The sequence below is a fragment of the Apteryx mantelli genome, chromosome 3 (assembly GCF_036417845.1).
Source record: "Apteryx mantelli isolate bAptMan1 chromosome 3, bAptMan1.hap1, whole genome shotgun sequence".
Classification (NCBI taxonomy): Eukaryota; Metazoa; Chordata; class Aves; order Apterygiformes; family Apterygidae; genus Apteryx; species Apteryx mantelli.
The window spans coordinates 45073938-45101369 of NC_089980.1; the positions used below are offsets into that span (position 1 = coordinate 45073938).

A 27432-nucleotide genomic window follows, 5' to 3' on the forward strand; every position below is an offset into this window, starting at 1 on the left:
GCCGCGCCGCGCTCCCCCGCGCGGGCTCCGGGCGGCGCCCATGGCTCCCCCGGGCGCCGCAGCCCGCGGCGGGACGGCCGCCAGCTGATCGCGGGCGGCCAGGCGGCGCCCGGTAAGGCTGCGCGGTGACGCCCCCGGGGCCGCGGGGGCCGGGCCGCCTCTGCCTGGCGGCGGCGGCGCCCGCCCCAGCCCCGGCCCCGGCCCCGGCCCCGGCCCCGGCTCCGGCTCCGGCCCCGGCCCCGGCCCCGGCCCCGGCCCCGGCCCCCACCCGCAGTGCACAGCGCGGCTGCCCCGCGATGCGCGGCGGGCGCTGAGGCGGCGCGCAGGGGCGCCGCGGCCGAGCCCGCCGCCGCCGCCGCCGCGCGCAGCCGGGGCGGAAGATGCTGCCGGGGTCCATCCAGATCTCCGGGGAGACGCTGTCGAGCGCGGAGGTGCGCGACATCTGCGCGGGGCTGCGGGAGAACTCGGTGCGGCTGCTGTCGCTGCGCGGCTGCCGCCTCTCCGAGCGCGACTTCGGGCACGTCTGCCGCGGCGTGGCCGAGTCCCACTCCCTGGCTCAGCTCAACCTCAACCTGGGCATCGTCTCCAACATCAGCCGCGTCAAGCAGCTCGCCGAGGCCCTGAAGACCAACCGCTCCGTGCAGTCGCTGTTGTGAGTCGCTGTGGGGCCGCCCCCCGGGGGGAAACGGCCTCGGCGAGGCAGGCGCTCGCCGCAGCCCGCGCCGGGCCGGGCCGGGCCGGGCCGGGCCGGGAGGGAGGGAGGGAGCTGCCCCGCACCGGCCGCCGGGGGCCCCGGCCCGGGCGGCCCGGTGCTGCGCGGGAGCCACCGCCGCCTCGCTGGGCCCCCGCGCCCCTGGCCGGCGGGAGGAAGGCTCTGGCGTAACCCTCCCTTTCACCGTGCAGCCTTCACGGGAGTCCGCTGACGGATGCTGGCTTGGCCCTCCTCAACCCCGCGCTCTCTATCCATCCCTCGCTGGTGGCTCTGGATTTGGGAGACTGCATGCTGGGTGATGAAGGCATCAACCTCATCTGTGGCCTCCTGCCACCCGACGGGGCCAAGTCTGGTAAGCACCAGGGGCTGGGGGCTGTACGGGAACCACTGGAGGGTTTGGATGGAGCAGACCCCTCTGCACCCAGCAGCAAATCCTCTGCCAGAGGGGGGCAGGCTCTATAGTTTCTGTTTGGCCTGAGGAATTTTATTTTCCCCCCTTAAATAAAGCAGAAAAGCCCAGCAATATAGGAGCCGTTCCCTCGGAAATGCATGGGCTTTCTGCCTGTGGTCTGTCCTGCTGGCACAGTTTGAAGCTCAGGGACCAATTGGTCGGTTCTGGTTCATGATGGGAGCGTTTGAATTTGGAGGAGGAGATGGCTTAGACTTCTAATGTGTTATTTTGCATTTGTGCATTGATAATGACTGTAGGTAAAGGTACTGTGTGCCCCCACCTCAGCATTTGGCTTCATTGTCAGTGTCTGGGAACTGCTCCTGACCATGGGTGTACTCTGAGTGTGCAACTGGGTGGTCATAGCCTGGGTGCCAAGGCCTAGATCTTTGCAGAGTATGATCTTTAGTGGTCTGAGGCCACTGGGCTGATTAAAACAAGAGCTGACACTGACAGAGGTAAGGCTGTCCTCTGACATTCAAAGTGCTTCCACCTCCCAACACCTTTTCCTCGGCATGCATGCAGTGACACCGATGCTGTTATCTCATCTGGTCACCCCTCATAGGTACAGGCTTCAGAACCTGTCCCTCCTACCCTCTCTCTAAGCTATCACCTCTTGCCACCTCCTGCTCCTAGTCAGTCACCTCACACGTTCCTTACTTGTTTCCACTGTATGTGCTATTTAGGGTAAGCAGGACTCAAGTTGGGAGAGCAGAGAAACCCTTACAGCCACAGGGTAAATGAAGGCAGCGCTCAGTGAAATAAGTGATGATGGCTGTCAATGCAAACAAAACCCTTAAACCAGTCGGAGTAAAGGAGACACGACTCAAAGCTGTTCTGGTTAGCTGAAATAGTTCCCCTCTGACAGCTTTGGTGACCCTTAGGCTGTGGTTTGGCTTCTCTCTTCTCCAGGCCTTAAAGAGCTAACGCTGAGCGCCAACCCGGGTGTCACAAGCAAGGGCTGGGGGCGCCTGGCCATTGCAGTGGCTCACAGCTCCCAACTCCGAGTGCTGAACCTGGACTACAATCCCCTGGGTAAGCGGTGGATCGGGGAAGAGGAGCAGGGGGGCTGCACTCCTGCCTTCATAGGGCTTGTGCAGTGTGCTTGGGCGGGAGGCCAAGGATGAGCTCTAGAAGAGCAGCAGATCTCCACTAGCGGGATGGGGCAGTTTCTTCCATAGGTCCCTTCCGGTCCCTGGCAGCAAGTTCCTTCCCTCAGGCCCTCTCAGCTGTAAGGAAGGCCAGCCTTGATGAGCTGTGTGTGTGTGGCATGGCCACGTGCCCTGCTGGGAGGTGTGCAGCCGCCTTTCACAGAGCATTGCATGGCTGCAGAAAGGAGGCTGCCTCCTGCCTGCCTTGCCTACTCCTCTGCCTCTGTCGTCATGTTTGACCCTCCACTTCTCCCCATTTCTGGAGCCCGATATTGGCTTGGCACATGAAATACGTCCCCGCGCTCCCCCCTTCATCTTCTCCAGGGAAGAGTGAGGAGGAGGAGGAGGAGAGCCTGGCACTGGTTGCCATAGAAACCAACTCTCCTTCTCCAGCTCTGCTGCAGGGTGGTGAGGAGGAGACCAGGCCATGTCTCTGCACCCTGCCCCCCAGGCACTGGCCCAGTGCTCCCCTCCTCACCTTGGCCTGGAAACAGAGCCTCTTTCCAGGCCCTGTCTGTCTGACCAGGTGCCTCCTCCCATGCAGTGGCCCCGGGGTGTTACCTGGCAGCAGCCTCGTTTTCCTCCTGAGATGGTGTGTCGCAGTCATACCGTATCCTAGCATTCCCCAGGGAGCCCCGGGGGAACGCACTGGAGTCTCTTCTCTTCGCCGGCATGGGTCTCCTGTGCAGCCAGTTCTGCTGCATCCACTGCAAAAGTCTCTCCCCTCTCTGGGGTGACAGTCCATCAGCTGGAGCACTGTCCTCTGCCAGGCTCTGACTTTTTCTTTCTCTTAGGCTATTCAGCTCCTTATTCTGCATCTAAGATCCCGTATGGGGGATGTTAAGGGCCCTCGTGTCCTTGAATAGGAAGGAGCTGAGAGTGAACAGAGTTCCTTGGAGAATAAAAACAATTTCCCTGTGGTCCTTCACGTTCCCCCTTGTTATCAGTGATTGTTTCCATAACCTGAAATGGTGCCCCCTTGCCTTGTCTTTTTTCTAAGTCAACAGCTTTTTTTCCCCAAGGTATCTGGGACTTGAAGGTTGTATGGCAGAAACTCCTAGAGAGTGTTTCCATCACAGCCCCAGCCCCCTGAGGGCATGTGATATTATATGAGTGAAGGCAGGCAATGCTGACAGCCCCAGTTTGCTTTTCCCACAGGAGACCAGGTAGCAGGGATGCTCGCTGTCGCTGTGGCCTCCAGTCGAACCCTTGAAGTTCTGGACTTAGAGGGAACGGGACTTACCAACCAGTCAGCCCAGGTAAGGAGAGCCTGGTACTCATACTGCATCACTAAAGCCTTTGGGCATAGGTCTTGGCCACCTGTAGAGGCCCTTGGACCTGTACCTGCCTCCTTTCCCCTCCCAGTGTCCAAATCTATCCTCCTCCCTCTCAGCATCCAGAGGAGCTGTTGCTTTCCCCTGGCCCATCACATTCAGCAACTGGAGGAGCTAGTAGGCCACAGCTCCTGACCTAGGGCTCTTACAGCCTCGCCTCAGATCAGCAGGGAGAAATTTGTAGTTTGGTTTTCTTGGAAGAAGTAAGGGGTTGGATTTATGATTGAGGATCAGACCTAAAGCTTTGAGGACAGATAGAGGCCAAGGCTTAGCAGCACAGGCTGTCCCTTCAGAGCCCCAGCTCCCAGTGGTAAGAGGGGACTCACCTGACACAGGGGATGTAGGACATGCTTCAGGAGGGCATGGGAGCAGCAGGGCCTCTCCTTAGATACAGCCAGGAAATGCTGGCTCAGCTCTTCCCAGAGAAAGATGGGAAGTCCTCAGGCTCTCAAAAAGCCTCACAAAGGGCAGTCAAAACCAAGGGAAGGCAGAGGAGAAAAGAGGAGGGCTGGAGCTGGCAGGAGAACAGAGCTTTGAAACCCTTCCTGTTCAGCCTAGCTGCTATTTGTGCTGCTCATCAGCCTGCTTTTCTCCCTTTCTGCCCAGACCTTGCTGGACATGGTAGAGAATTACCCCACAGCCCTGCGGACGCTCATCCTGGCAGAGAACAACATTAGTCCTGAGCTGCAGCAGCAGATCTCTGACCTGCTCTCAGAGGGCGAGGAAGAGGAGGAGACCGAGGCTCGTGAAGTCACAGCCAGGGAGAAGAACCCCTGGATCTGCCAGAACAGTGAGAGCTCTGGGGCCCCAGCGCTGTGGGGCTGGGGGCAGGGGCTGATGGGCAGTAACCTGGGTGCCTGGCGTGTTTCCTAGTGGTACTGGTCTCATGGTGGGGCTGGAAAATGGAGTCTGTCCCTTCCCCCTGTGAGCTGCAGTCCAGACCGCCTCCAGGCATGACCTTCACGTTAAATACTGTTGGGCTGAGCGGTGCTTGGAAAGGGATTTCCAAGGGGTCCTTGGAAATTGTCTCCAAGGACAATGCGGCTGCAGCAAAGAGTGGAAACAGTGCCTCAGAAGTGTTTTCGCTGATGCTGCAGGAATGAACATCTTTGTACAAAGTCTTAAAATCAAGGGTAGGAGCATTAAAGATCTCCCGGGCCTTTGCCAAGACATCCTAGCCAAAACTCATGTCGTTCCTCACTGTTTCCAGAATACCCCTGCAATCTGCATAGGATCAGCTATTCTTCTCTCTGTGGCCTAAACTTGCGAGGGGTTAGCCAGGTGCCACAGCCTGCCTATGCAGTGGCTTGTAACAGAAACAAAGGTGCAGTATGGAGATACCAATAGGCTGTTCTGTATTTTTTGTATATGCAGTATTGTATATTGCCAAGGCTACATGGTGATCCTGCTGGTTTGGGTTTTTGTTTTTTTTTTTTAACCTACCATCCTTAATTGCCCTTCTTCGCTCCCAATTATAATATCAGACTAACAGAAAAGCACAACCGCTCCCAGGGCATCAAAACATCTGGATCCTTATTTATCAGAGCCCTGAAAATGCTGCACTGGCAGCTCTGGCAAAGTTTTGGATCCAGTTCCCCAAACTGATCCCCAAAACAGATATCGCACATGGCAATTTTGAGTGTGTAGGTGTCTGGATCTGAAGCATGTGGGCATTAAAGACCTCCCTCCTCATATCCAGGGGAAAAAAACAAATTCACTGCTGTTTAAAGTCTTCTGGATGGGAAACTGGTACCCTGCTGAGTGCCTTATTTGCTATGCATGCCCATCCTCCTTGCAGCTGATTCAGTTGGAGGGAGAGCTGCAGCATTTCTGGCCAGCGCTCTGTGCAGTCACAGAGCCGGAAAGCTGCCCTCACCTTCCTGACACCAGGCAAGGGTGGGCTACACAAACCCTCCATTCATGCAGCATTGAAAGTGAGGATTTCCAGGCCTCTGGAGAGGGGGGGGGGGAGCCATTTGCCACCTGTGTGCCCTACTCCTGGGAAAGCTACATCACCACCCTATGTGGGTTTGGTTTGTTTGCACCCTCTCCTGCAGCTCACAGTTTTCTCCCTTTCCCACCACAGATTCCAGCTCCCAGATGGTCTTGATGACATCGGGCCTTGGTGACAGCCTCTTAGCAGAAACAGAAATGTAGCTGGGCTACGCTGCCTGCTTCTGCCCTGAAGAGCACCACGCGGGTGGCCTGTGCTCGTGCCACCCACGCCGAGGGAGCACATGTGCCCTCACGCACGTGTGCCCACATCCGCAAGCCCCTGGGCTCCCATGCTGCGGGTGGGCCTGCCCCGACAGTCTTCTTGCGCATCTCACATCCCAGTGATGCCTCCCTTGGCTCCGTGCACCGGAGCTTGGTAGCCCGGTCCAAGTGACTCTCCACACACATCTCTGTGTTGTCACATGCCCTGTCAGCCGCTTGTGATTGTCCGGTCGCTGCATGTGTAGATCACGCTGCCCTGCCTCTTCCCCGCGCTTGGCTGTGCCCTCCTGGCCTGCAGGCTGTATTTATTCAGATGTGTATAACAGATGTTCTTCCTGGGGCTTGCGCTGCTGTCGTGAGGAGAGTTTTATAAAGGTCACAGATGTGGCACAGCTTGCAGTTGCAGGAGCCTTGCTAACCACCCCCCCCCCACACACACACACACACAGGGCAGCAGCAGCAAGGGGCAGTGCAGGGACAGGGGACAGCTGTGCTGCCAGCAGCTGAATGAGCTGGCCTTGGGGGGGTTAGGAGTGTGTGTGTGTGGGGGGGAAACATGCATGAACTCTTGCGCAGCTGGGGGGGGGAGTTAGGGGGACCACGGAAGGTGCCGTGTGGGGCCAGACCCCGTCGCCAGGGGGCAGTGCCGGGCCGGGATCCCCCGGGGCCCTCGCCCTCACCCCCCCCTTGCTGTGCCACCCCACAGCCCCCTGCCTCCGCTCTGCGAGGCTGCTCAGCGTGGAGGTTTCTCCCTCCTCCCGCGCTGAGATATTACTGAGCTGCGTTTTTGGCTCCTGTGAGGCAGATGCCCTAACGCGTAGGGGCAGCGTGCACACCAGCGGTGTGCAAACGCGCTGTCCCCCTGGGCCCCACAGCACCCCCTGCGTGGCCGCGATGGAGGATGGGGAAGGCAGCCGCTGTCACGCCGGGTGCCAGCAGTGCCCTGCTGCAGAGAGATGCCTGCCACAGCAGTGGGGCTTGCTCCAGGGTCCCCACGCAGGCCCATGGGCCCTGCAGTCACTCTCCCACTGCCGAAGCTGCAGCCAGGACGTGTCCGTTCCCTGAGGCCCAGCTGCCCTGTGCTGAGCATGGGCCCACTGCAGAGCACCGCATTGCTCTCCAAGTCCCTAAAAGGGCTGTGTGTTTGGGGGGGGGGGGGGGGGGAGCGCCACTCAGGCATGCCCATCTCTACTAAATATGGCAAAATACCTTCAGCTTGGCAGATATGAGCTCCTGCAGGAGCATATGCTGGGCAGCTGGATTCCCTCACGTGAAGCAAGCCTTGTCAGACAGCATAGGAAGGCACTTCATCCTTAATGAGCAAAATGAGGAAGCCAGACGCTCTTGCCCTCATTAACAGTGCAGAGCTCTTCTCCTAAAGCACAAGTGAAGAGAACCTGGATTCAAGCACTACCTGTGCTCAGAGAGAGCCCAGCATAGGCTCTTCCCAGCTGGAAGAGGCCTAAATTCCTCCACCAGGGTAAAGGATAACAGGACTCTTCCAGCTCGCCTTTGGGCAAACAAGGCCTGGCCAGCTGCCCTCGTGTCTGCTCCGTGCAGGGAGTAGGGGCTTCCTTCAGGGGCGATGCTGGCAGCTTCTCTGTCACCCCTGCTTGGCCCAGGAATGAGGCCTCCCTTCTGCCACAGGATGGAGGGATAGGCTGGAGCCCATCTGTGGGGTGCCTGGCACCAGCTGTGCACCCTGGCATGCAGGCTTCAGCCAGCAGCAGGTTTCAGAGGCTCAGCCAAGTGCCCCTTGCACCTTGCTGGAGCCAGACAAGGGAGAAGATTGTGTTTCAAGACTGGAATTAGGCTGGAGGATTAAACTGTGGCAGCAGCTGCCACTGGAGGAGGCACAGAATAAAATCATTAATTATGGGGACAAAGGAACAGGAAACACTTCCCTGCCTCTTTCCAGACACCTACACCAGAAGGTGCCATGGGCATCCCCCCACTTCCATAAGGATGGGGCTTGGGAAAAAGAGAGCAGAGTGCTGCAGGCACCTGCACAGGCAGCACCACCTGGGGAGAAGGAGGAAAACTCATCACAGCCCTCCTACCTCTGCAGTGCAGTTCAACAGGTAACAAAAAGTCTTTCCAGTTTCTGTATCAGCATCCTATAGGAACTCTCTCTCACTCAGGTTAGGAGGGCTTCCTATCAACCCCATTTCCTCCCGGCCCCCCAAAAAGAGAAAACCTAAAGGACTGGCACCTGAGCTATAAAATTTTTAGAAACTCAAGAGAAAGGGTTGTGTAACCTTCCTCCTGTGCCCACATAACTCGCTTTTGGAAATAAGTACTGATACTCACATAACTTCAAGATCTAGGGCTTCAAGAAAAGTAGCAAATATTAAAAGAATTAGCCACACTTCATCCTACTCTGGAGGCAGGAAATCAGCATGTGGAGGTCTTTGCCAAGACACAAGTCAGACAGATGGACAGCCAGTAAAACACTTGAAATAGGGCAGGCAGAATTTTCTGGCATAACGCTGAGCCTGTTTATAGCATAACAGGGCTCACTGCAAAGAGGTTTTGACAGCATAAGACTGTCTCTTACAGCACAGTCTTTAAATAATGTGAAAATTGCCCACGTTATTTCATCAGGCAACTTTGTGAAACATAGAAAAAGAGCTAATTTTTTTTTTCTAAGTCAAAAGTGATAGAAGTACTGCTAGAAGTGAGGGATTTTGATTTGCAGGCTTAGCCTGATCTGTGAGCTGTCCGGATGCATTCAGAGCCAGAAGGTGCTATCGGAGTGTGTGCTTGGATATGATTACAGAAGTAAAACACTGCTCATCCCCACATGACTCCTTACCCAGGATTGTGCCTCCTTCCTCCCAGACCAGACTTGATTTGCACAATCACCTTCAACAGACTAATGCCAAAGTGGGACAGACACTAACCAGTAAATTTGTAACTGCCTGGAAAAGTCTCAGGCTCGCTTTCCCTGGGAAAGCTGGTCGGTGGCACACACAGTTCAGCAGACTTGGGAGAGAGCACCACAAAAGGCTCTGCCTCCTCACACGCTCAGGATTTGTCTGGTCCAGACTCCTACCCAGTTGAGAAAGCACTACAGCCATCACCACCTACTTTTAAAATAGTTTATTTCTGGTCTTAAAATATACATCAGTTTGAAAATTTCAGAAAAAACACATTAGTTACAGATTAACAGTCTGGAGCTGGGACACTGAAAGTGGGGCCTGCTCAAGGCCCAGAGCCAATACTGCCAGAGATGTGTCAGAGTGCAGAGGGCAGGCACCATGCCTGCTGGGAGGGCTGCTGCTCCTCTCGAGGCTGCTGGCTTCCCCTCAAAGCCTTGCTGGCAGCCTAACACTGCAGAGCAAAGGTGCCTGGGAAGGCTACAGGCACTCCTTTCTGCCCCTTCATCCCCTCATCGTTTTGTTTTTAGTCTACTGTGAACAGCAGCAAAGTGGAGGCTACCTCTGCCATCAGCACCAGCTGCTTCAGCAACAGAATGGGTTTTGTCCCCCTGGCCAGCATGCCAGGAGCTGGGGGAGCAGGGACCAAGCCCCAAGGGGCAATGCTTCCCATGCTGCAATGGAGATGACAAGCTAACTAACCCACGTCAGCCAGCCCAAGTGGCTGTGCTGTCCCCAGGATACGCCAGGAGCACTCTCAGAGCAAGGGGTGCTGCTCAGTGAGCACCCGACCCAAGGTGACACCCAGCAGCCAGGAGCTGGCAGCTGCCGCAGGTTAAAGCCCCCTGTAATGCTGCAGAAGAACAGAAGAAACACAGCAGGAGAGTGGATGGTGAGAGCAGACACAAGGACCCCCCCTCCAGGACAGGGGAGATTAGTGCCCTGCAAGCTAAGAGGAGGCTTCCGCTCTCATTAGCGCAGGTATCAAGTGAAATACTGTAGTGAAATACCAAGTCCCACCTCTACTCCAGAGGATGCATCCAGCTCCACAACTGTTAGAGGTGGGAAACAAGGTGAGTGTGCAGGCAGCAGCTATAACCAAGGTACCTAAAGCAACCTACACAGCCACCAGAGAGGCCTGCAGCTCCTTTCACAGGCCCTGGAACCTCCAGTCTCAAGCTGAGGCCACAGCTGCCCCCAGCTGCAAGCAGCAGACCCTTGGGAGAGATGGGGTTTACTGGGAGAGGAGCCAGGCCCCTGGACAGCTAGCAGCTCTACCTTTTGCTGTTGGCATCTGAACAAGAGCTCCCTCCTGATCAGAGGGCTGCTCTCCTCCAGCACAGCCAGAGAGCAAAGAGTACTCACCGAGTACGGCAGGAAGACAACACAAACCCAACGCAAAAGACAGACAGCAGGCTGGCGGGGTGCAAGGGGAACACAGCCCAGGGAATGAGGCTGATGCTCTGCCTCACACCCCTGGGGGAATTAAGAAACACAAGATGGACAAGGGCACAAGAGGAAATTTCAAACAGGACACCAGGCTTTGCAAGCCCCCCAAAAAACACCTACATCTACAGACCTTTCCCCTTCCCACCCCCCCATTAAGACATTGAGCACACAAGACTGAAGAGAAGTCAAGCAATATCACACTACACTAGGAAAAACACGCAGAGGCCCTACCCAGATAGGGAGGCCCTGGAGAGGTGCCAGAGCCAGCCTGGAATCCCCCCAGAGAAGGGGACACGTAAAGAGACCCAGGCAAAGGGCTGCTACCAAGCCATGAGGTAGTGTGTCTGCAGGGAGCAGCTCCTCAGCACATTGCCCTCGTTCCCCTGCCAGCCCTGCCCAGAAAAACCCAGCAGTGTCCTTCACTCCTTGCTCACCTGGGGCGAAATCTTGTTCTTGAGTCTGGAGGGATTTGCTGCAGGCTGCAAGCCAGGATCAGAGGGAGTGCAGCTCTGAGAGCAGATCCTCCTCAACACACCCTTAACGCAGGCAACAGACGGGCTGCCAACCACTGTGCCTGTTCATGCAGGGTGGGGAAAACAAAACAAAACAAAAAATACACCCCAAAACCAAAGACTTGGAAAGAAGAAGCCCACCCAAGAGCAAAGAATCAGCACCATTCAAACAAAACAACAGCACAGAGAGTGGGGGAAGAGGTTTGAGGGAGGAGACACGCAAACACAAACCCCGGCACCCAACAGGTGACATTTCTACCCAAGGAAGGGCACAGGCTGGCCTCCCCAAACCACCTCAGCAGAGATAGCACCGGTGCCCAGCACCACAGCACAGGGATCCGTGCATTGCTCCTGTGGGGGTCGGGTGCTGAGTCCAGCACAGGAGCCAGGCACAGGGACCTGCAGAGGCAGATTCTGGAGGAGAACCACCCTTCAGCATTGCCTGCCCAGAGGGCAGCTGGGGAAAACAAAACCCAGCAGGAAAATAAGACACCAGCAAACCCAGCACATCCCTGGGGCCCAAGCCATCCACGGGGAGAGTCCTCATGCCTCCCTCACAGCCCCTGGGGGCTCCCAGGGAATCAGACACCACCGCACAGGCACTCTGCCCTGTTGGCACAAGTTAAAAGAGAACAGAGCAGCTGTGGGCACCAGCATAAAAGAGTCCAGGGCCTCAGGTACCCGAGTGGGAAGGGAGAAAGGAGAGATCAGAGCATAAGGAGGCACAGGCACCAGGGCGAGGGGGTACCAAGAGTGAGGACAGGTACAGGCACCAGTGTGAGGCTGTGAACAGAGCTGTGAGTGTGCCAGGGCAGTGGGTGCGCTTCTGCACACTGCGTGTGCTAGTACTGTGGGTCTGATGAGATGGGGAAGGAGGACCCCAGCTCTTCCATGTATAAAAAAGAATAAATAAAAATTTCAGAGCAGAGCCCTGAGTCCCCCTGGGTTGGAGGGTGTTGAGGGAGGTTGCTCCCTGAGAAGGTGGGCAGATGGAGGCATCCCACAGCTCTGCAGCATGTGGCTGCTTCTTCCCCTGCCTCAGCTGAGAAGGTTCCCCTGCTCCTGGGCTTGCGTCAGACTGTCCTTGCGATGCAAGTGATGGACCCCCATCCTCTTGGGGCTGCGGTGTGGCCGGCTGGATGGAGGCTTGACCCTGCCTTCTCCGCTCTCCTCTTGGGCACATCCTTGGTTGCTCTCCTTGCTTCCCTGGAGCAACATTTCTCTCTCCTCAGCTGGGCTCTCAGGCAGGCCAAGGTCAACATAGTCCTTGTGCTTTTCTGGTGGGGGGCTTCCAGGCTCAGCAGTGCCTCCACCATTTCCCTGCAGCAACTTCTGGGCTTCATCCTGGGAGAAATCAGTACCATAATCTGAGGAGAAATGGCTCCTGCGGGCCCTGGACTCGGTGCTGTCCGTGTCCACGCTCGAGTCCCGGCTCACGGCCCAGCTGCAGCTCTGCGCAGACTCCTCACCATCCGAGTAAGCCGAGGCTGCCCTACCCAACTCCTGCATGGAGCGGCTGAACCTCTTCTGGAGTTCAGGGGCCGTGTCACAACTGAAGGCCGTGCGGTTCATCAGTACCCGCTCTGAGGTGGGGGGTGCCTTGTCCACGAACATGCGCTGCCAGTTGGCCAGCAGGTCCTCCTCAGAGCTGGCAGAGCTGGCGAAGGCGCTGGGGATTTGGGGCGGGCTGCTGAACGGGCTGCTATGGGAAGAGCCGTGAGCCCTGGCTGCTTTGGGGGACTGCTGACAGGAACAGCTGGAAGCCGAACGGTGCCCTTCGGAAGCAGGGCTGTTGGGGAGCGTCCGGTGCCTGTCACAGCTCTCATCTTCGCTCTGCACCAGGCTGAGAGAGATGGCCTGGCGTGTAGCATACGTACAGTTGGGCAGGGGGCTGTTCTTTGGGATCCTTACTTTGTCCTCAGAGAATTCAATCACTTTGCGTCCAGGGTACATAGGATGAGGAGGGGAGGGTGTAGGGTATGGACTTAGCTTCTCAAAGGCAGGCACCTCCTCTGGCACACTCTCCACACTGCTCTGTGGCTTGCAGCCACCGTTCTGCTGCTTCCCCATATCTCCTCCCTCTTTCCCCATCTGCCCTGCACTGTTGCAGGCATCAGGAGCGGCTCCACTCATGTCGACATGCACAAAGACATCCTCAGCCATGGGACAGCTGCCACTGCTAGACTTGGCTGAATTCAGAACGAGAGATTCTGGTTTCTCCAAGACTCTGGCAATGACTGAGGTGGGCACAACATCAGACGGGGCCAAGGTGTGGGCTGCCTCTTGACCAGGGCCTGCAGACTCCTGAGTGCTGTGCAAATGCTTATTGACCATGTCCTGCAGCTCATAGGGAAGCTACGGAGAAGGAAAAGGGCATTAGAAGAGGACTGCCAGGCAAAACATTAGGTTGCAAATAGTCTGCCTTTTCCAACCTTCATGTGTGCTCTATGCTCCTTATCTTGATGCTAGCGCATTTGCCTACCTTGTCCTGAGGGAGGCATCTTTCTCCAAAACAAACCTGCCCTGTAGGAGCTAACGAGACTCTAGCTGTAACACTACAGTTGGGGTCTAGGCCAGCCTTCCCAGGACCCGTTTTGGAAAGAGAACAGGACAAGGTGGCACACAGGCCTCAGGCCCCCACACTGTGAGAAGAGACAAGGCCTAGCCAGCACGTGCTAGGGAGGAGTCTACTGATCTGTGGAAAAATCAACTGGCAGTTGCACTGAAGTGACTGAACAGCCCCCAGTGCTGAGATCTGCAGTGCTCCCCGAACGCAGTAATTACAGCCTTGCCACCTTGGCAGCCTGCCTGAGGACAGAATCGATGCCTTCCCTCGTTCCCATCAACTACCCCATCTCATCTCACTTTCTCACCCTCTCCATTTCAGATGGGCAAACATGGAAGTCTTATCGCAGCCTCAGGACGGGGGTCTCAACAAGGGGAAAGCACTGCTCTTTATCCTGTTATCCCCATCATACCACAAAGCTGCCCTCACCCTAGTCACCACACTTGCACAGGGTGCGAAGTGGAAAGCAGAGCGCCACAAACCACTCAGTGGTGCGGCAAGGCCCAGCTGGTCACAGACAGGAGGAAACTGCATCCAAAGCTGGAGATGCAGGGCACACTGCATGAGAACAGCTGGCTGCAAGGCAGATGGCTCCTGCACAGTGGCTCAGCTCCAGTCCCCCTCCAGTGGCAGCCACGTGGGACATGGTGCTCTGGGGGACAGAATTTAAAGCTCCAGGGAGGGGAGACAGCTGGGAGAGGTCAAGGTTACCCCAGCAGTAACTGATACACTGACCTCAAGAGTGCTAATTTGAGACACATTGGGGGAGGGGGAGGGTGATGTATTGGTCACCTGCTAAGTTACAAAAGACAAGTACAAAGGTTGGCTGAGAGGAAGACTTGAGGGGCTGGAGACTAGGGGTACAGGCAAAGAGAGAGCTGGTGCAAAGTCCTGAATGCTATCCCCAACCCAAGAAGCGATGCTACTAATGTGAAAGGCCTAACTCCTGTCTTTGCTCATGCTGAGGCTTGGACAAGGCTGGACAGATCCCATGGGGAAAGTATGACTTGGTACCAACGTCTTCCATTCAGAAGCCCAAAGCCCACCCTGAATGCTGCTCCCCTAATTTTTCCTCAGACCAACAAGTCATACAGGGCCAGCCTACTGCCACTCCACTCTTAAGCAGGCAGCATGGCCATTCCATGTGGCCAGGTGAGAAGGGAAAGAGAACAGAGTGGGGGAAGAGAGAAGTCTGTCCTTCTGACAGCTCCTATCAGGCACCCAGCAGGCTATCAAATTCAAGGTTATTGTGCTTTTTATAACAGCCCCTGGCTGAGTTGTGAAATGGAGCTGGTGTGAAAGAGGAGCTGGCAGAGGCTCTGTGCTGCCTTTTCAGCAGGAGTAGGAGCCCCCTCACACCTCTGTCTAGGGCTGAGGGAGGAGAGGCCAACTGCCCTGCAGACAAAACTGGAGCAAAGCAAAGAGTGGGCGGAGGCTGTGAGCCCTTCTCCCCCACCTCAGCAGGACTGCTACTCACATCAGCAAACTTGTGGTTCCTGAAGTGGGACTTGTTACACTTGAGCAGCTGTACCGCAAGGTTACAGTCCTGCCGATACCGCTCCTGCAAGACAGGGCACAAAGGATGCAACACTGTCAGACTGGCCTGGTCTCTTCAACTAAAAGGCATCACCTGACCAGATGCTGCTTGAACAGGAGCAGAAGGGGACATCTGATGAATCACTCATGACAGTATCCACCACTCACTCCTCTCCATACCCGACCCCGAGGCACTTCAAACTCCAGTGTATTTCCTTACAGTTCAGCCAGGGAGTCCTTTTCAATTCCAACCCCCTGCTCCAGGCATATACTTTGTCAGTGTATCAAACCCCTCTCTGAGGAGTTTAACAACCTCCAGCAGTCCCATCAGATTTGCTATCCCATCCCAGAGCTCTCAGTCATCCCTGTAATCCCTGCTTGATTTCCAGCACCTTGCAGCCAGGCTGGAGGGAGTTGAGAGCAGCCAACAAGCACCAGATCCAAGAACTGCTACACTAATGCTGTGGAAAAGGCATCAGCCTCTTCCCAACTCTGGCATCTCAATTGGTGCAGCCTGAATTCAGGTCAAACCTAACGCTTAAAGACCAAAAGAGCAAACACATCAAACTTGAAGATCAGCTCTTCCTTGCTCACCCCCTAAGGTCCTTTTCCGTTTGCTTGTGCCTACTGCTGCGTGCAGCTCCCACCTTCATACACACCAAAGTCATTCATATGCTTCTTTACACTCTCACTAATGACTTGAAATGAGAGGAAAACCCCACACCTCAGGCACTTCCACCACCATTTGCAGACTGACACTTACATTGAGTTCCTCCAGCTTATTGATAGTGGTTTTGGCATCAAGCAGCTTATTAGTGAGCTCTACAATCTCCCAGTCCAGCGTCTTGCGGTCCATCTCTGCCTTTTTAATCTGGGATGTAAGAACACCAGATACAAGTCTCACCAGCACAGAAGAGCCTGGCTTCACAGCCCACCTCACCCCAAGTATAGCACAATGACATGTTCAGCTGGGATACAAAAACTTCTGGACAAACAGGCAATGGAAACAGCCTGGCTCTTTACCCAGGGAGGGACTCCCAAGGCAAGTGGAGTCAGTCACTCTGCTAGTCCCAGAGGCAACAGGTGGGTTTCAACCTCTAATGCAGTACCTCTTCTTGCAGCACGACCATGTTTCTTCTCTGCCCAGTGCAGAGCTAGCTCTGATGCTTCTCTAGAGAAGCACAGTGGGTTTGGAGTGGTTGATCCCACACTGTCACCAGCAGCAAAGACGTCTGAGCTTGTGATACCCGCCCCTCTGCTCTGGAGCAAAAAAAAAAAAAAAAAAAAGATAGTACTGCCCGTAAAGATCCAGTAGTCAATGCTGAGTAGACAAGAGGCATGCTTGGCAGGTAGAGGGCACCATCTTGGAAGAGCTCAAAACTTGCTCTGGTAAGAAAGAGAACCTGTGGGGCTTCATCCAGAGCTCAGTTAATGCCCTCCCCACAGTAGGGGATCTCTCCTCTTTAAACCTTGGGTACAGGGCAGATAGATACACGGATGTAAGAGCAGAGAGGGGCAACAGCTCAGAGCAACTAAGCCATCCCCCTCTCAATCAGTTCCTCCCACAATGCCCAGCCTGCTCTGAGGCTGTGACCACCAGGGTCCAGCTGTGCATGGTGGTAGCACAGCATAGCCATACGCAAGGGGTAAGGGGAGGAGGATGTTTCCCAAATATGCATGGCCCCTTTAGGCACCAGCACAATGAATATTAACCCAAGAAGCTCGAGTGCTAGAACCAGACAAGCATCACGGGCTACATGGCGGCAATCAGCATCTCAGCTGTTCAACTTGCCTGCTCACAGCCCAGAAGGGGAAGGAAAGTGAGCAAATGAGGCCCACAGCCTTCCACATCTTGTGCAGTGCCACAGCATATGGGCACCGCTTCCCAGCATGCCATGCTCCAGCTGGCTTAGAGTCAAATGCTCTTAAGATGGAGCACTGCAAGCTAGGACCTGCTGCATCTGCAGGCAGCTGCTGGATATCAGGTGAGCCCTTGGCTGGACAAGGGCTGGGGCCCCTCCATCTGGGATGGTGCATGTGACAATGAAACTAACAGGCTGAAACACGAAAAGAGGAAAAAGAAAAAACACACAAATGAAAAGACGCAACTGCAAAAACCCAGCTTTGTCTGAGAGAGGCCTGAGAGGTGAGTGTGCCCAGCGTGTGCCAGCGGCAGGAGGGGGAGGGAGGGGGAGGGAGGGGGAGGGAAAAGAAACAGCCATGAGTGTTATGAATGCACACAACAGACACACACACTTTGGCTTTGCTCTGACTACCCTGCTGTCCTCCCAGGACAACCACCCCAAGACAGGCTGACACATCCCTGGCATTTTAAGAGGGACTGAAGCAACATGAGGGAGTACCATGCGATTATGTAATGGGGAACCAAGCTTATGTGCATGACTAAGTGGGGAAGAAGCAAACCAAGAAACCAGTTCATGAGACAAGGCTGGGATTTTTTTTTCCTGAGGGGAGGAAGTAGGTGGCCATGGCCAGAATCTCACTGTTGCCCACTGCCATATCACCCAGGAAAGCCAGGGTCCCTTCCCCCATATGCTCCTAACATACAGGCCTCATCCACCTCCTCTTTGAAAAGGCTTAACAGGGCACTTACCAGGGCATGCAGCTTCTCCTCCAGGTCTTGATTGGTTCTCTGGGAAGCAGTGTAGCTGTTCTGCAACCTACACAAACAGGAGTGCTCACATGGGAATGGCTCTCAGGCAGCTATTGAAGTCCCCTTCACAGGTGCCAAGCAAACCACCAACTCCACAACTCCATAAAGACTGGTACTTGCAGTACTGAGACAACCAGGCACATTGGAATTAAATCTGGCTAGAGATGTCAAGGACAGCAAGAAGGGCTTCTTCAAATACATCAAGCAGCAAGAGGAAGACTAGGGAAAATGTGGGCCCTTCGCTGAATGGGGTGGGTGCCCTGGTGACGAAGGATGCAGAGAAGGCAGAGTTACTGAATGCCTTCTTTGCTTCAGTCTTTACTGCTCAGGCCAGCCCTCAGGAACCCCAGATCCTGGAGGCAAGAGAGAAAGTCTGGAGGAAGGAAGACTTTCCCTTGGTGGAGGAGGAGTGGGTTAGAGATCATTTAAGCAAACTTGACACCCACAAATCCATGGGCCCTGATGGGATGCACCCACGAGTGCTGAGGTAGCTGGCGGACATTATTGCTAAGCCACTCTCCATCATCTTTGAAAGGTCCTGGAGAACAGGAGAGGTGCCTGAGGACTGGAAGAAAGCCAATGTCACCCCAGTCTTCAAAAAGGGCAAGAAGGAGGACCCGGGGAACTACAGGCCAGTCAGCCTCACCTCCATCCCTGGAAAGGTGATGGAGCAGCTCATCCTGGAAGCCATCTCCAAGCATGTGGAGGAAAAGAAGGTGATCAGGAGTAGTCAGCATGGCTTCACCAAGGGGAAATCATGCCCAACTAATCTGATAGCCTTCTATGATGGAATGACTGGCTGGGTAGATAAGGGGAGAGCAGTGGATGTTGTCTACCTAGACTTCAGCAAGGCTTTCGACACTGTCTCCCATAGCATCCTCATAGACAAGCTCAGGAAGTGTGGGTTAGATGAGTGGACAGTGAGGTGGATTGAGAACTGGCTGAATGGCAGAGCTCAGAGAGTTGTGATCAGTGGCACAGAGTCTAGTTGGAGGCCTGTAGCTAGCGGTGTCCCCCAGGGGTCAGTCCTGGGTCCAGTCTTGTTCAACTTCTTCATCAATGACCTGGATGAAGGGACAGAGCGCACCCTCAGCAAGTTTGCTGACGATACCAAACTGGGAGGAGTGGCTGATATGCCAGAAGGCTGTGCTGCCATTCAGAGAGACTTGGACAGGCTGGAGAGGTGGGCAGAGAGGAACCTCATGAAGTTCAACAAAGGCAAGTGCAGGGTCCTGCACCTGGGAAGGAATAACCCCATGCACCAGTACAGGTTGGGGGTTGACCTGCTGGAAAGCAGCTCTGTGGAGAAGGACCTGGGAGTGCTGGTGGACACCAAGTTAAGCATGAGGCAGCAATGTGCCCTTGTGGCCAAGAAGGCCAATGGTATCCTGGGGTGCATCAGGAAGAGTGTTGCCAGCAGGTCGAGGGAGGTGATCCTCCCCCTCTACTCAGTCCTGCTGAGGCCACATCTGGAGTACTGCGTCCAGTTCTGGGCTCCCCAGTACAAGAGGGATGTGGCACTACTGGAGCAAGTCCAGCGAAGGGCTACAAAGATGATTAGGGGACTGGAGCATCTCTCTTATGAGGAAAGGCTGAGAGAGCTTGGCCTGTTTAGCTTGGAGAAGAGAAGGCTGAGAGGAGATCTTATCAATGTGTACAAGTATCTGAAGGGAGGGTGTCGAGAGGATGGGACCAGACTCTTTTCAGTGGTGCCCAGCAACAGGACGCGAGGCAACGGGCACAAACCGAAACACAGACAGTTCCATCTGAACATGAGGAAAAACTTTTTCACTGTGAGGGTGACAGAGCACTGGAACAGGTTGCCCAGAGAGGTGGTGGAGTCTCCTTCTCTGGAGATATTCAAAACACGCCTGGATGCAATCCTGTGCAATGTGCTCTAGGTGATCCTGCTTGAGCAGGGGGGTTGGACTAGATGATCTCCAGAGGTGCCTTCCAACCTCAGCGATTCTGTGATTCTGTGATTATGCCTCACTTCTACCACATTATGGTCTTCAGACCCCAAGTTAGCAGAGGAGAGGCAAGGCTGGCCTAGTGACCTTTCAGGCTCTTGCAGTGAAGGGTGTAAATTACTCTGGAGAACTCCTCTGAGATATGCCGTGTATAAGTATGTGATCAATAATGGACAATGATTTCTAGCTGCAGCACTGTTTTCTAGGTAAAGTCATGATGCAATTATTTGCCACCATCAGCAGCTCTTTGCATGTCAGTTAACTGTACAAGCCAGATACTGCCTTACATCCAAAAGATAAAGAATCCCCTGCTGCAGCCAACCCCCCAAGTCGCACAGTGTTCCTACACCATAACCTGGAGGAAGCTGCACCAAGCAATGGCTGTAGAGCCCTTACAGCCTGGGGGAGCACCTCTCTGAGGATGCAGCATGTCTCAGATCAACACAACAGGGCACAGCCTACTCAAGCCAGCTGAGCAAGTCCTTGATGGGAGGTATCTCTAGTTCTATCCCTCTCTCATTTTCTTTTCCATACCTACGGAATTTGTCCTTGAATTTCTCCAGCTCCTCACGGTTCTGGCCCAGCTCCATCTCCAGGTAGTCCTGACCCGACTCCAGCTCCCTCTCCATCGCCTCCATTTTGTTAGTCACATAGGTCAGCCGTCGGCGCAGTTCCTCATTCTCATGCTGCAGTAGCCTGGGGCACAGAGGAACAAGGTACCACTGAGGGCATAAGGGGGTCTCTAAGCCAGAACTCCCCTCCTGCCCTGCTCTAGGGCCCAGGACCCACGCAGGATCCCAGGGAAGTCAGGCACTGAATTGGCAGGAGACTCCAGCCCATGCAGCAAGAGGTGCATCATTGTTGGGAGGTGGAGACTCAAACCCTTGAGGAGCAGGGGCAGAGAAGCACATGCCAGCCAGCCGTGTTATCAGCTCCCTCTCATGTTACAGTGTTGGGATAAAACCCACTAGCCAGATGGGCTGCTCGGCTCCAGTGTCCCTCACTGGTGAATGAAACCCACTCAATAATTAATCCCAGTCCAGGTTAGAGGAGTTGAAGGCAAAAGATTGAAAGCCCTTTCTGCTCCCCCTGAGCTGTCCAAAAGCCCTCACACTTTTAACACATGGTAGAAAGGGCACCCCCACTCAGCCTGAGCCCAGGAGCAGAGGTGACAGGGTGCAAAGGGAGATGTGATCACAGCTGTCAGGCAATCCCATTCCAACATTAACTGCTCCATTCCTCTCCAGCCAGGACGTGCCTGGTGGTCAGAAGCATTTCCTGCTGCTTTTCGTTCCTTACTGCTCAGTCGCTCAGAGAAACTCAGAAATACAGCTTCTCTCTGGCAGTGCAAGCTCACTCATCACCATGGCTTGGAGCACAGTGCTAGCAGCTGTCTGTCCCCACACCAACAGCAGCTGCCCCTAGTGCCTCGCACCAGAAGAGCGTCAACAAAAAAGGTTAAGAAAGGCACTGCTGTCTCCACCTTTATTAAGGTTTCATCTCCTATTTTTTTCCACACCCACCAACTCCTCTGCCTGCACCCGCACTGGGGAGCTCTTTGTCCTCCCTCCAGGGAAGGCAGACATGCAAGGCAGATGTTGGCAAGGCACAGACTAAAGCTCTTCCCACATGACCCCAAGAGGCTTCAAGCTCTGAGGGGAACCCACAGGGCCAGTCAGCTTTGATATACAGGTGGCACAAGCAGGACATGAGGAATCAGTACCACATAGTTGCAGCACAACAAGCATAAAGGGGAAGCAAGACACTTACTTCATCCTTTCTGCATCCGTCAAGGGATCCTGCACAGGGAAGAAAACAGTTGTGAGATTCTTACAGAGGAAGAGTGGGTCTCACATACCATCCTAAAGGGCAAAGTCTTGATTGCTGGGCTCTATCTAGGACTCTCCCTCACCTGTTCTGACAAGCTATGCTAGACAAGCATAGGGAAACTGGGAGCTGTACACACTGCTCAGCTGGCTGATACCAAGACAGTCCATGTTCTGGTTCAGGGTAAAACAGCTAGACCAGAAACCACCATACAAGCTGGGCAACTTTTCTCTCTCACAATACAATCTCAGCATCTCCTGTAATGTCGTCACCTTAGCTGGTGTTTCAGCTCCCTGCATCTCCACAGTTACTAGGTAGCAGGAATCTCACAGGCCAGCACACACAGAATTAACATGTCACCACAGCAGTCAACACTGGAGAGGGCACACAAAAACATTAGGGAGAATTATCTGGGAGCTGAAAAACTTGTCTGCCATTTACTTCGGCCAGATTGTGCAGTGAAAGTGTTTTCTTTCTGTGGACTTGAGACCAGCCACTGTAACTAGTCTGGGGTAACACAAGAAACATCAAAGGCCAGAAAAGCCTGTGAATGAAACTAATGTTCTGAACAAGATCCCCAGGGAGGTCTGGAGCAGGGACCTGCAGAACAAGGAGACACAGCACAGCAATAAGAATACATGGCTCAAACAGTTATTCTCACTCCCTCTGCGCTCTCTGTGCTAACCCATGAGATGGCTGCTGCCTGCCAGCATGGCAGGAGAGATTTTATTAACATTAGCAACCACAATAGTTTCTTTGATAGCCCAAGGCTGCAACCATTACGACAAAGGCCAGGCTGTCCACAGGATATTTTGGAGGCTTGGAGTACCAGCAGCACTGCACAAGCCCAAAGTGCTGCTACCCTTCAGATCTATCCATTAAGTGTCACAGCCAGCTCCGGGCTGAGAAGCCACACCACAGAGACAGTTTTGGATGAGGCTAAGCTGCTAGCAGTACTAGAGAAGAGAAATCATCCCAGTCTTGGTCCTAAGACATCATGGGGCTGCTCCCCTCATCAATTCACATTTTAAAAGCATAGTGCTTAGTGCTTGCATACACTCTCCCACTCCTAAAAGCAAAGCATCAACCCATCCTCTTCCTACATTCCAACCCCACATGCAATGGGTTAATTCATGCACAGTTATCTAGCAACTGCCCGCCTTCCTCCCCCCCCCCCCAAAAAAAAAGATGGCTCAGCATGTGCTTGTGACCAAGCAAAGGGGATATATGATTCCTACTTAAATGAGGCTATGGCCCCAAAGCAGGGTGGAGAAAAAAAGAAGGCTTACAAAGACCTGAAACAGTCATCAAATATAGAGATTCCGTAGCCCAGGATACACAAGTATAGGGCATACACAAAGTACCAGGAGCATCCAAGCAGCTCCTGACAACAGAGCTGCCTGCCTCACGCATGCCTGCTCCCCACAGCCTCGGGGGGCCTCCAACCTGCCAACAGCTGGGAAGTCTGCAGTGGGGAGAGCAGCATCGACTCCTGCTTTCCTAACTCCTGGGGCCAAGGGGAAAGCTGGTCCCTCCTGGAAGGATATGCCCAATCTGGAGCACAGCCATGAGTGACACCACAAGAGAGCAGCTTCTGGCGATTAACCACCCAATCAGGCTGCTCACCAACACCAGCACTTGTACCTCCATGCACATCACCTGCTATCTTACCCCATCTCAAACCCCACTGAGGGACAGAAGAGGTTTGCTCTTGCAACTTCTCCCTCTCCACCCCTAACTCATTTGAAAGAGTTTCCTACAGCAAACAAGGTGATCTGGCAGGCCTCACACTGAGACCTTGATCCTCACAGACACAATGAAAGCTTTTTGACTGCATTTCCCCAGAACAAGATGTCATACTCCAGCAACCACCGGGAGATGAGAACAACACGAGTGTCTCAGGGCATGTTCTCACTCCCCACACTGGCTTTACAGACAAACTGAGATCCAGGTCGGGGCACTGGCCTTTGTGAGACCTCTGTCTGTGAGCCAGTGGCCCTGGCACCCACCTTGTTTAGTGTCACGCTGAAGGAAGGGGAGGATCTAGATGGGGAAGGCCCCTCTCCCTGACTCCAGCATGTTGGAGAGGAGCAGGATCCTTTCTCTGGGTAGTTCAACTCCACTGCATGCTTCTGGCCAAGTTTAGTACACAGATGGTGTGGCTGCAATAGCCGCTAACTGGGGCTGGTCTTGTCCCTTCTGCCCTCTGTACTGCTTTTCCATGAAGACAGTGAGTGCTGCTGCCCAGATAATGTTCCTGTCAGCCCCAGCTCTGCCAGTTGCTGCAGGTCATACTGACACAGATCTACTACCCTCCTCTCCAAGGAAAGGAGTTTCTCCTTACTGTCCTTTCTCCCCAGGACAGGTTTCTTTCTTAGTCTGGAAACTCTCTCAGCTTCTTCAGCATGCTTTCTTTGGCAGGAAGCCATTCCCAGCCTCTCACGTTTCATCTCTGTTTTTCTTCTGCTTGGACAGGGGGATCTTTCAGTTGCATGATTGGTTTTGACCTCTTCCAGGTGACCTTCTCCCCAGCCTTCTGGCACAGGACCTCTGGGGAAAGGGGGAGAGTCCTGGTCTCGCTCTGCTCCTCTGGCCTCTCCCAGTGAGTGCAAGCGAATGGGACTCAGCACCCGGTGGGTAATCTCATCCAGGAATTTGGAGAACTGCAGCTTCTCCTCTGTGGTCTTCTCCTTGCGCTTGACAGAGTCAGCGGCACCGCTACTGCTGTGCTCCAGGGAGCGCTTCTCCCTAGGCTGAGGCAGAGCTGAGGACCGCTATACGTGTGTGAGCCACAGCCACAGGCAAGTGTCTCTACTGAGCGAGACTTGCATAAGCTCCCAGGGCGTGGGCCTGTCATGCCAGTCTGCTTCAGGATCCCTTTGAGAGGCAGGTGTGCGGAGGAGACTCGAAACTTCCTTGGTGTCAGGACTTCAGGAGGCTCTTTAAACATAAGCGAGCGCTCCAGGCTTCTGCTCTTGAAAGAGCAAGTGGGAGGGTGTCTTTCATCTCCATACACCACAACTGTCTCCATGCTGAGGCTCACAAACTTGCTGAGGTGTCCATGACTGTGATTTGGGCACTGCTTCCCACTTCGCTGCCCCATCTTTCCACCATGCAGCAGCGCTGGCGAGAAAGTCCGGCTCTTGATATTCAGCTCTGCTCTGCAACCTGTCACTTCCTTCTCACCGCTTGACTCCAGGGACCACAATGAGGAGAGAAGTTCAGGTTGCAAACCTCAAACCCCTCTGCCTGCTTGAGCTGGCCTGCCTTGGCATAACTAAACCCCGTTTGCTGGTGTAATGGTGCTAAGCCCTTTGCCACCCGGCAATCCGTTACCTGACTCTGTTCAGCCAGGATCACGCCATCCTGGTTGTCACGAAGAATGGGAACATCGTGGCGGATCTCACGATGCTGCGGGGGCGCCTTGCGGTAAGGCTTCTTGGACGGAGCTGTGCTTGACATCCTCCCGCCTATGTGGTTCCGACAGCAGATTACCTACCAACAGCAGAAAGGGCACAGAGGAGAGAGTCGCAGGTGCTCCATCAAACCCTAGAAGCTACCCAGCAGGAAATCAGCTCCCCTGAAGTCCCAGAGCAGGTCCCCATGCAGGGTACTAATAGAGCAAGGGAAGGAGGTGGCCACAGGCCTTGAGCAGCAGCTGCAGGAGAGAGGAGCGGAGTAAGAGGTAGCTGTGTCCTTCTCCCAGCCAGTGAGAGCAGAGGGCTGGCACATCCTCTCCCCCCCTCTGCACACACTCGCTCATGCAGTTTGTGTGTGTCCAGATTATACATAGCAAACAAGAACAGGTCTCAGAGCAGCATATTGTTTAGGCTCTTTAGCAAAGGCCTTTTCTGATATGGAAACTGCAAGCCTCACAGACAGCAGTGACAGCTGGGGCAGGAGTTATTGATCATGTGGTGTCACTGTCAGCAGGGACTTCGTGGGAGGAGACTCCAGTCATTAAACAGCCCAAACCCACAAGTTTTTAGCTTACACTTGAACCCAACTGGGGCAGACCCCAGGAGGCTTGTCAGAAGGAGGTACTATACCTTTACAACTGCTCATTCTGTCAGAAAACCCAGAGAAGACCCCAAAGTCACAGATAGCATCAAATGAGGGAGCAACGCCACTAATGTTGGTACCCAAGGTCAGATGTTGCAATATGTTGCAATACACAGCAGTACCACTACGAGAAAGACCAGATTAGTTGCTGCCCCTTCATCCCAGCTGTGTGGGGCAGGAGGATTCCTTATAGGCAGGAGCAGTAGCAGTACAGGAGCAAAAATGGGGCAGAAGGAAAGCAGGTATCTGCACACATGGAAGAATCTTCTTCCTTCTGCCACCTCAAGACTGTAGTGAAGGGCAGAGAAACTTCCCCAGGCAGCCAAGATTTGAGTCATTCCAGTGGGCACAGAACAAGAAGTCGCAGATGCCAAGCACTCCGTGCAGGGCCTGATACCAGATTTTCCCCTGATGACAACACACGCTTTATTCATGGTCCATCCTATATTTGGGATAAGTGCCCACTTTTTATACCCCTTTGCCTTGGTGGATCCTAACACTGATCATAGGCTAGTGTCTCCGCAGTCCTCAATGCCTGAACTGCAGTACTCCAAGTGCAGGACTTGCTTCAACTCAGATCCCCCCTGCCCTCATCTACAGGCAGGACCATTTGACTCTCACTCACACACCTTTCAGGCAGTTGTGACCCTCCCTATAGACCAGTGGGTACCGCCAGGTCAGTGACCTGGCAGATTTCACCTGCTTTGTATTTTGGCCAGTGAAGTTTTATAAGTTAAGCATCTAAATGGAGCCCCAAGAGCCCTCTCCAGTTTTTATATGCTCTTGCCTAGCTGTGTCTTCTCAACACCTAGACTGAGCCCCCTGAGAGGACTGGCACGTGTTACGTGTCTGCATGTAGCACAGAGTGGCTCCAAGCCACAACAGGCTTTACACATCACAGGAACATTTGCAAGCTGTCTTCCACCCTGCTGAAAAACACAGGTTCACAAAAGCCTTTTATGTCCTTTCCACAGACATAAGCAACTTCTTAGAACTAACCTGTAAAGCTCCTCCATCAAAACCCTGTAAAACTCACCTTTGCTGCAGTCATTCCCTCAAGGTCTCTTCTCCTAAAAACACTGAAGTAGGTGAAGGGATCTCTAATACTTTAATCACATCCAGCATACTGAATGTACCTTCCACAGTATCCCCAAACAAAACAGCTAAATCTGCCCTCCTAGGAAGGCATTTCTCCTCTTCAAAGAGGAATGCTGAAATCCTGGCTAGAAGCAGGTTTATCAGCACCCCGCCAATCACCAGGCGATCTGGGGGACTCTTCTGTCAACTCCTGCCACGCTAAGGACAGGAGGTGCCCATGCAGATATCCCAAGTTCGAACCACTGTAATTTTTCTAGCCCACAAGAACCTGAGCACTTACCAGCCTGGGCTCAAATCTGAAGCCTCATGAAGCAAGGACACTCACTCAGATGCCCTGAAGAAAGGAAACACAAATAGCTTAGCATCTATCAAAAAGTCAGTTTTGAAACCTCATCTCATAATTATGTAAGGAACAGGGAATGTTTACAGCAGAGGACAGCTGAATGCGCATCCCACTCCAAGTCCCTGCCCCAATTCACCACAGATCTTCTGAATGTAAAGGAAATTAGCTTTGGGAAGTCGGAGTCAGCAAGAGCTGGAAAGGCTCCTGGCACAGACATATGCAAGGCACTCAGCAACTCTGCTCCAAAATCCAGGAAGCAACAGCTTCAAGGAAACCTTGGTTCCAGGCAGGCCTAGACAAACCTCCTGCCAGATGGGGTCCTTACAGCTAATCTACTCCTGCTGCTCTAGAGGGATGCTAACTGCAAAGCCTTAGGTACAGAACTTGGTAATGCTAACAGTTACCGCACTTGTCCTTTTAAGTCAGTGCTTCTGCTAACACTGTATCTACAAATGAGCGGGCAGTCACCAGACTCTCACTTGAGCCAAAAGGTTATTTCCTTGTGCCTACAGCTTTGATAGCCCACCCCCCTGTAAGAGGGAGGAAGGCAAGCTATTCTCTGACTTCCAGCAAGCAGCATGCCATGCTCTACCTTGCTGCTAATAGGCTGCTGTAAAGTAATGCCCATCCAAGCAGGGACACAACACAAGTTCA

General features: G+C 54.0%; 2 protein-coding genes across 6 annotated transcripts in view; one reads left to right on the forward strand and one right to left on the reverse strand.

Annotated features, from left to right (window-relative positions):
* Window positions 1–304: 304 nt before the first annotated feature.
* On the forward strand, window positions 305–6254 carry LRRC73 (leucine rich repeat containing 73). 2 transcript variants are annotated; one of them, XM_067294718.1, is made up of 6 exons: window positions 306–652; window positions 904–1064; window positions 2073–2195; window positions 3470–3570; window positions 4252–4435; window positions 5732–6254. In XM_067294718.1, the coding sequence occupies exons 1-6, from the start codon at window positions 381–383 to the stop codon at window positions 5800–5802; spliced, it is 912 nt and encodes a 303-aa protein (XP_067150819.1). In that variant the 5' UTR covers window positions 306–380; the 3' UTR covers window positions 5803–6254. The 2 variants fall into 2 exon arrangements, with proteins under 2 accessions (XP_067150820.1, XP_067150819.1); XM_067294719.1 differs by lacking the exon at window positions 2073–2195 and having other exon boundaries at window positions 305–652.
* A 2695-nt stretch (window positions 6255–8949) lies between these two features.
* The window catches only part of TJAP1 (tight junction associated protein 1), a 42617-nt gene continuing 24134 nt past the window's right edge, over window positions 8950–27432 (reverse strand). For 2 of the 4 annotated variants that reach the window (XM_067293236.1, XM_013943924.2), the window contains 8 exons: window positions 26716–26769; window positions 24612–24770; window positions 21219–21247; window positions 19983–20144; window positions 17419–17485; window positions 15568–15675; window positions 14746–14829; window positions 8950–13057 (listed from right to left, as the gene is read on the reverse strand). In XM_067293236.1, coding sequence (XP_067149337.1) covers window positions 11741–13057; window positions 14746–14829; window positions 15568–15675; window positions 17419–17485; window positions 19983–20144; window positions 21219–21247; window positions 24612–24737 — 1893 coding nt within the window. In that variant the 5' untranslated portion in view covers window positions 24738–24770; window positions 26716–26769 and the 3' untranslated portion in view covers window positions 8950–11740. Of the gene's footprint in view, window positions 13058–14745; window positions 14830–15567; window positions 15676–15913; window positions 15964–17418; window positions 17486–19982; window positions 20145–21218; window positions 21248–24611; window positions 24771–26715; window positions 26770–27432 lie in introns of those variants that run through there. The other 2 variants (XM_067293237.1, XM_067293238.1) reach the window with 2 other exon arrangements.

Excerpts from the sequence above, each read along its gene's own strand:
- LRRC73 (XM_067294718.1), top strand. The coding sequence starts at position 381 with ATGCTGCCGGGGTCCATCCAGATCTCCGGGGAGACGCTGTCGAGCGCG. Across the intron at positions 653-903 it reads CGCTCCGTGCAGTCGCTGTT|CCTTCACGGGAGTCCGCTGA; the intron begins GTGAGTCGCTGT and ends TTCACCGTGCAG. Across the intron at positions 4,436-5,731 it reads CCCCTGGATCTGCCAGAACA|ATTCCAGCTCCCAGATGGTC; the intron begins GTGAGAGCTCTG and ends TTCCCACCACAG.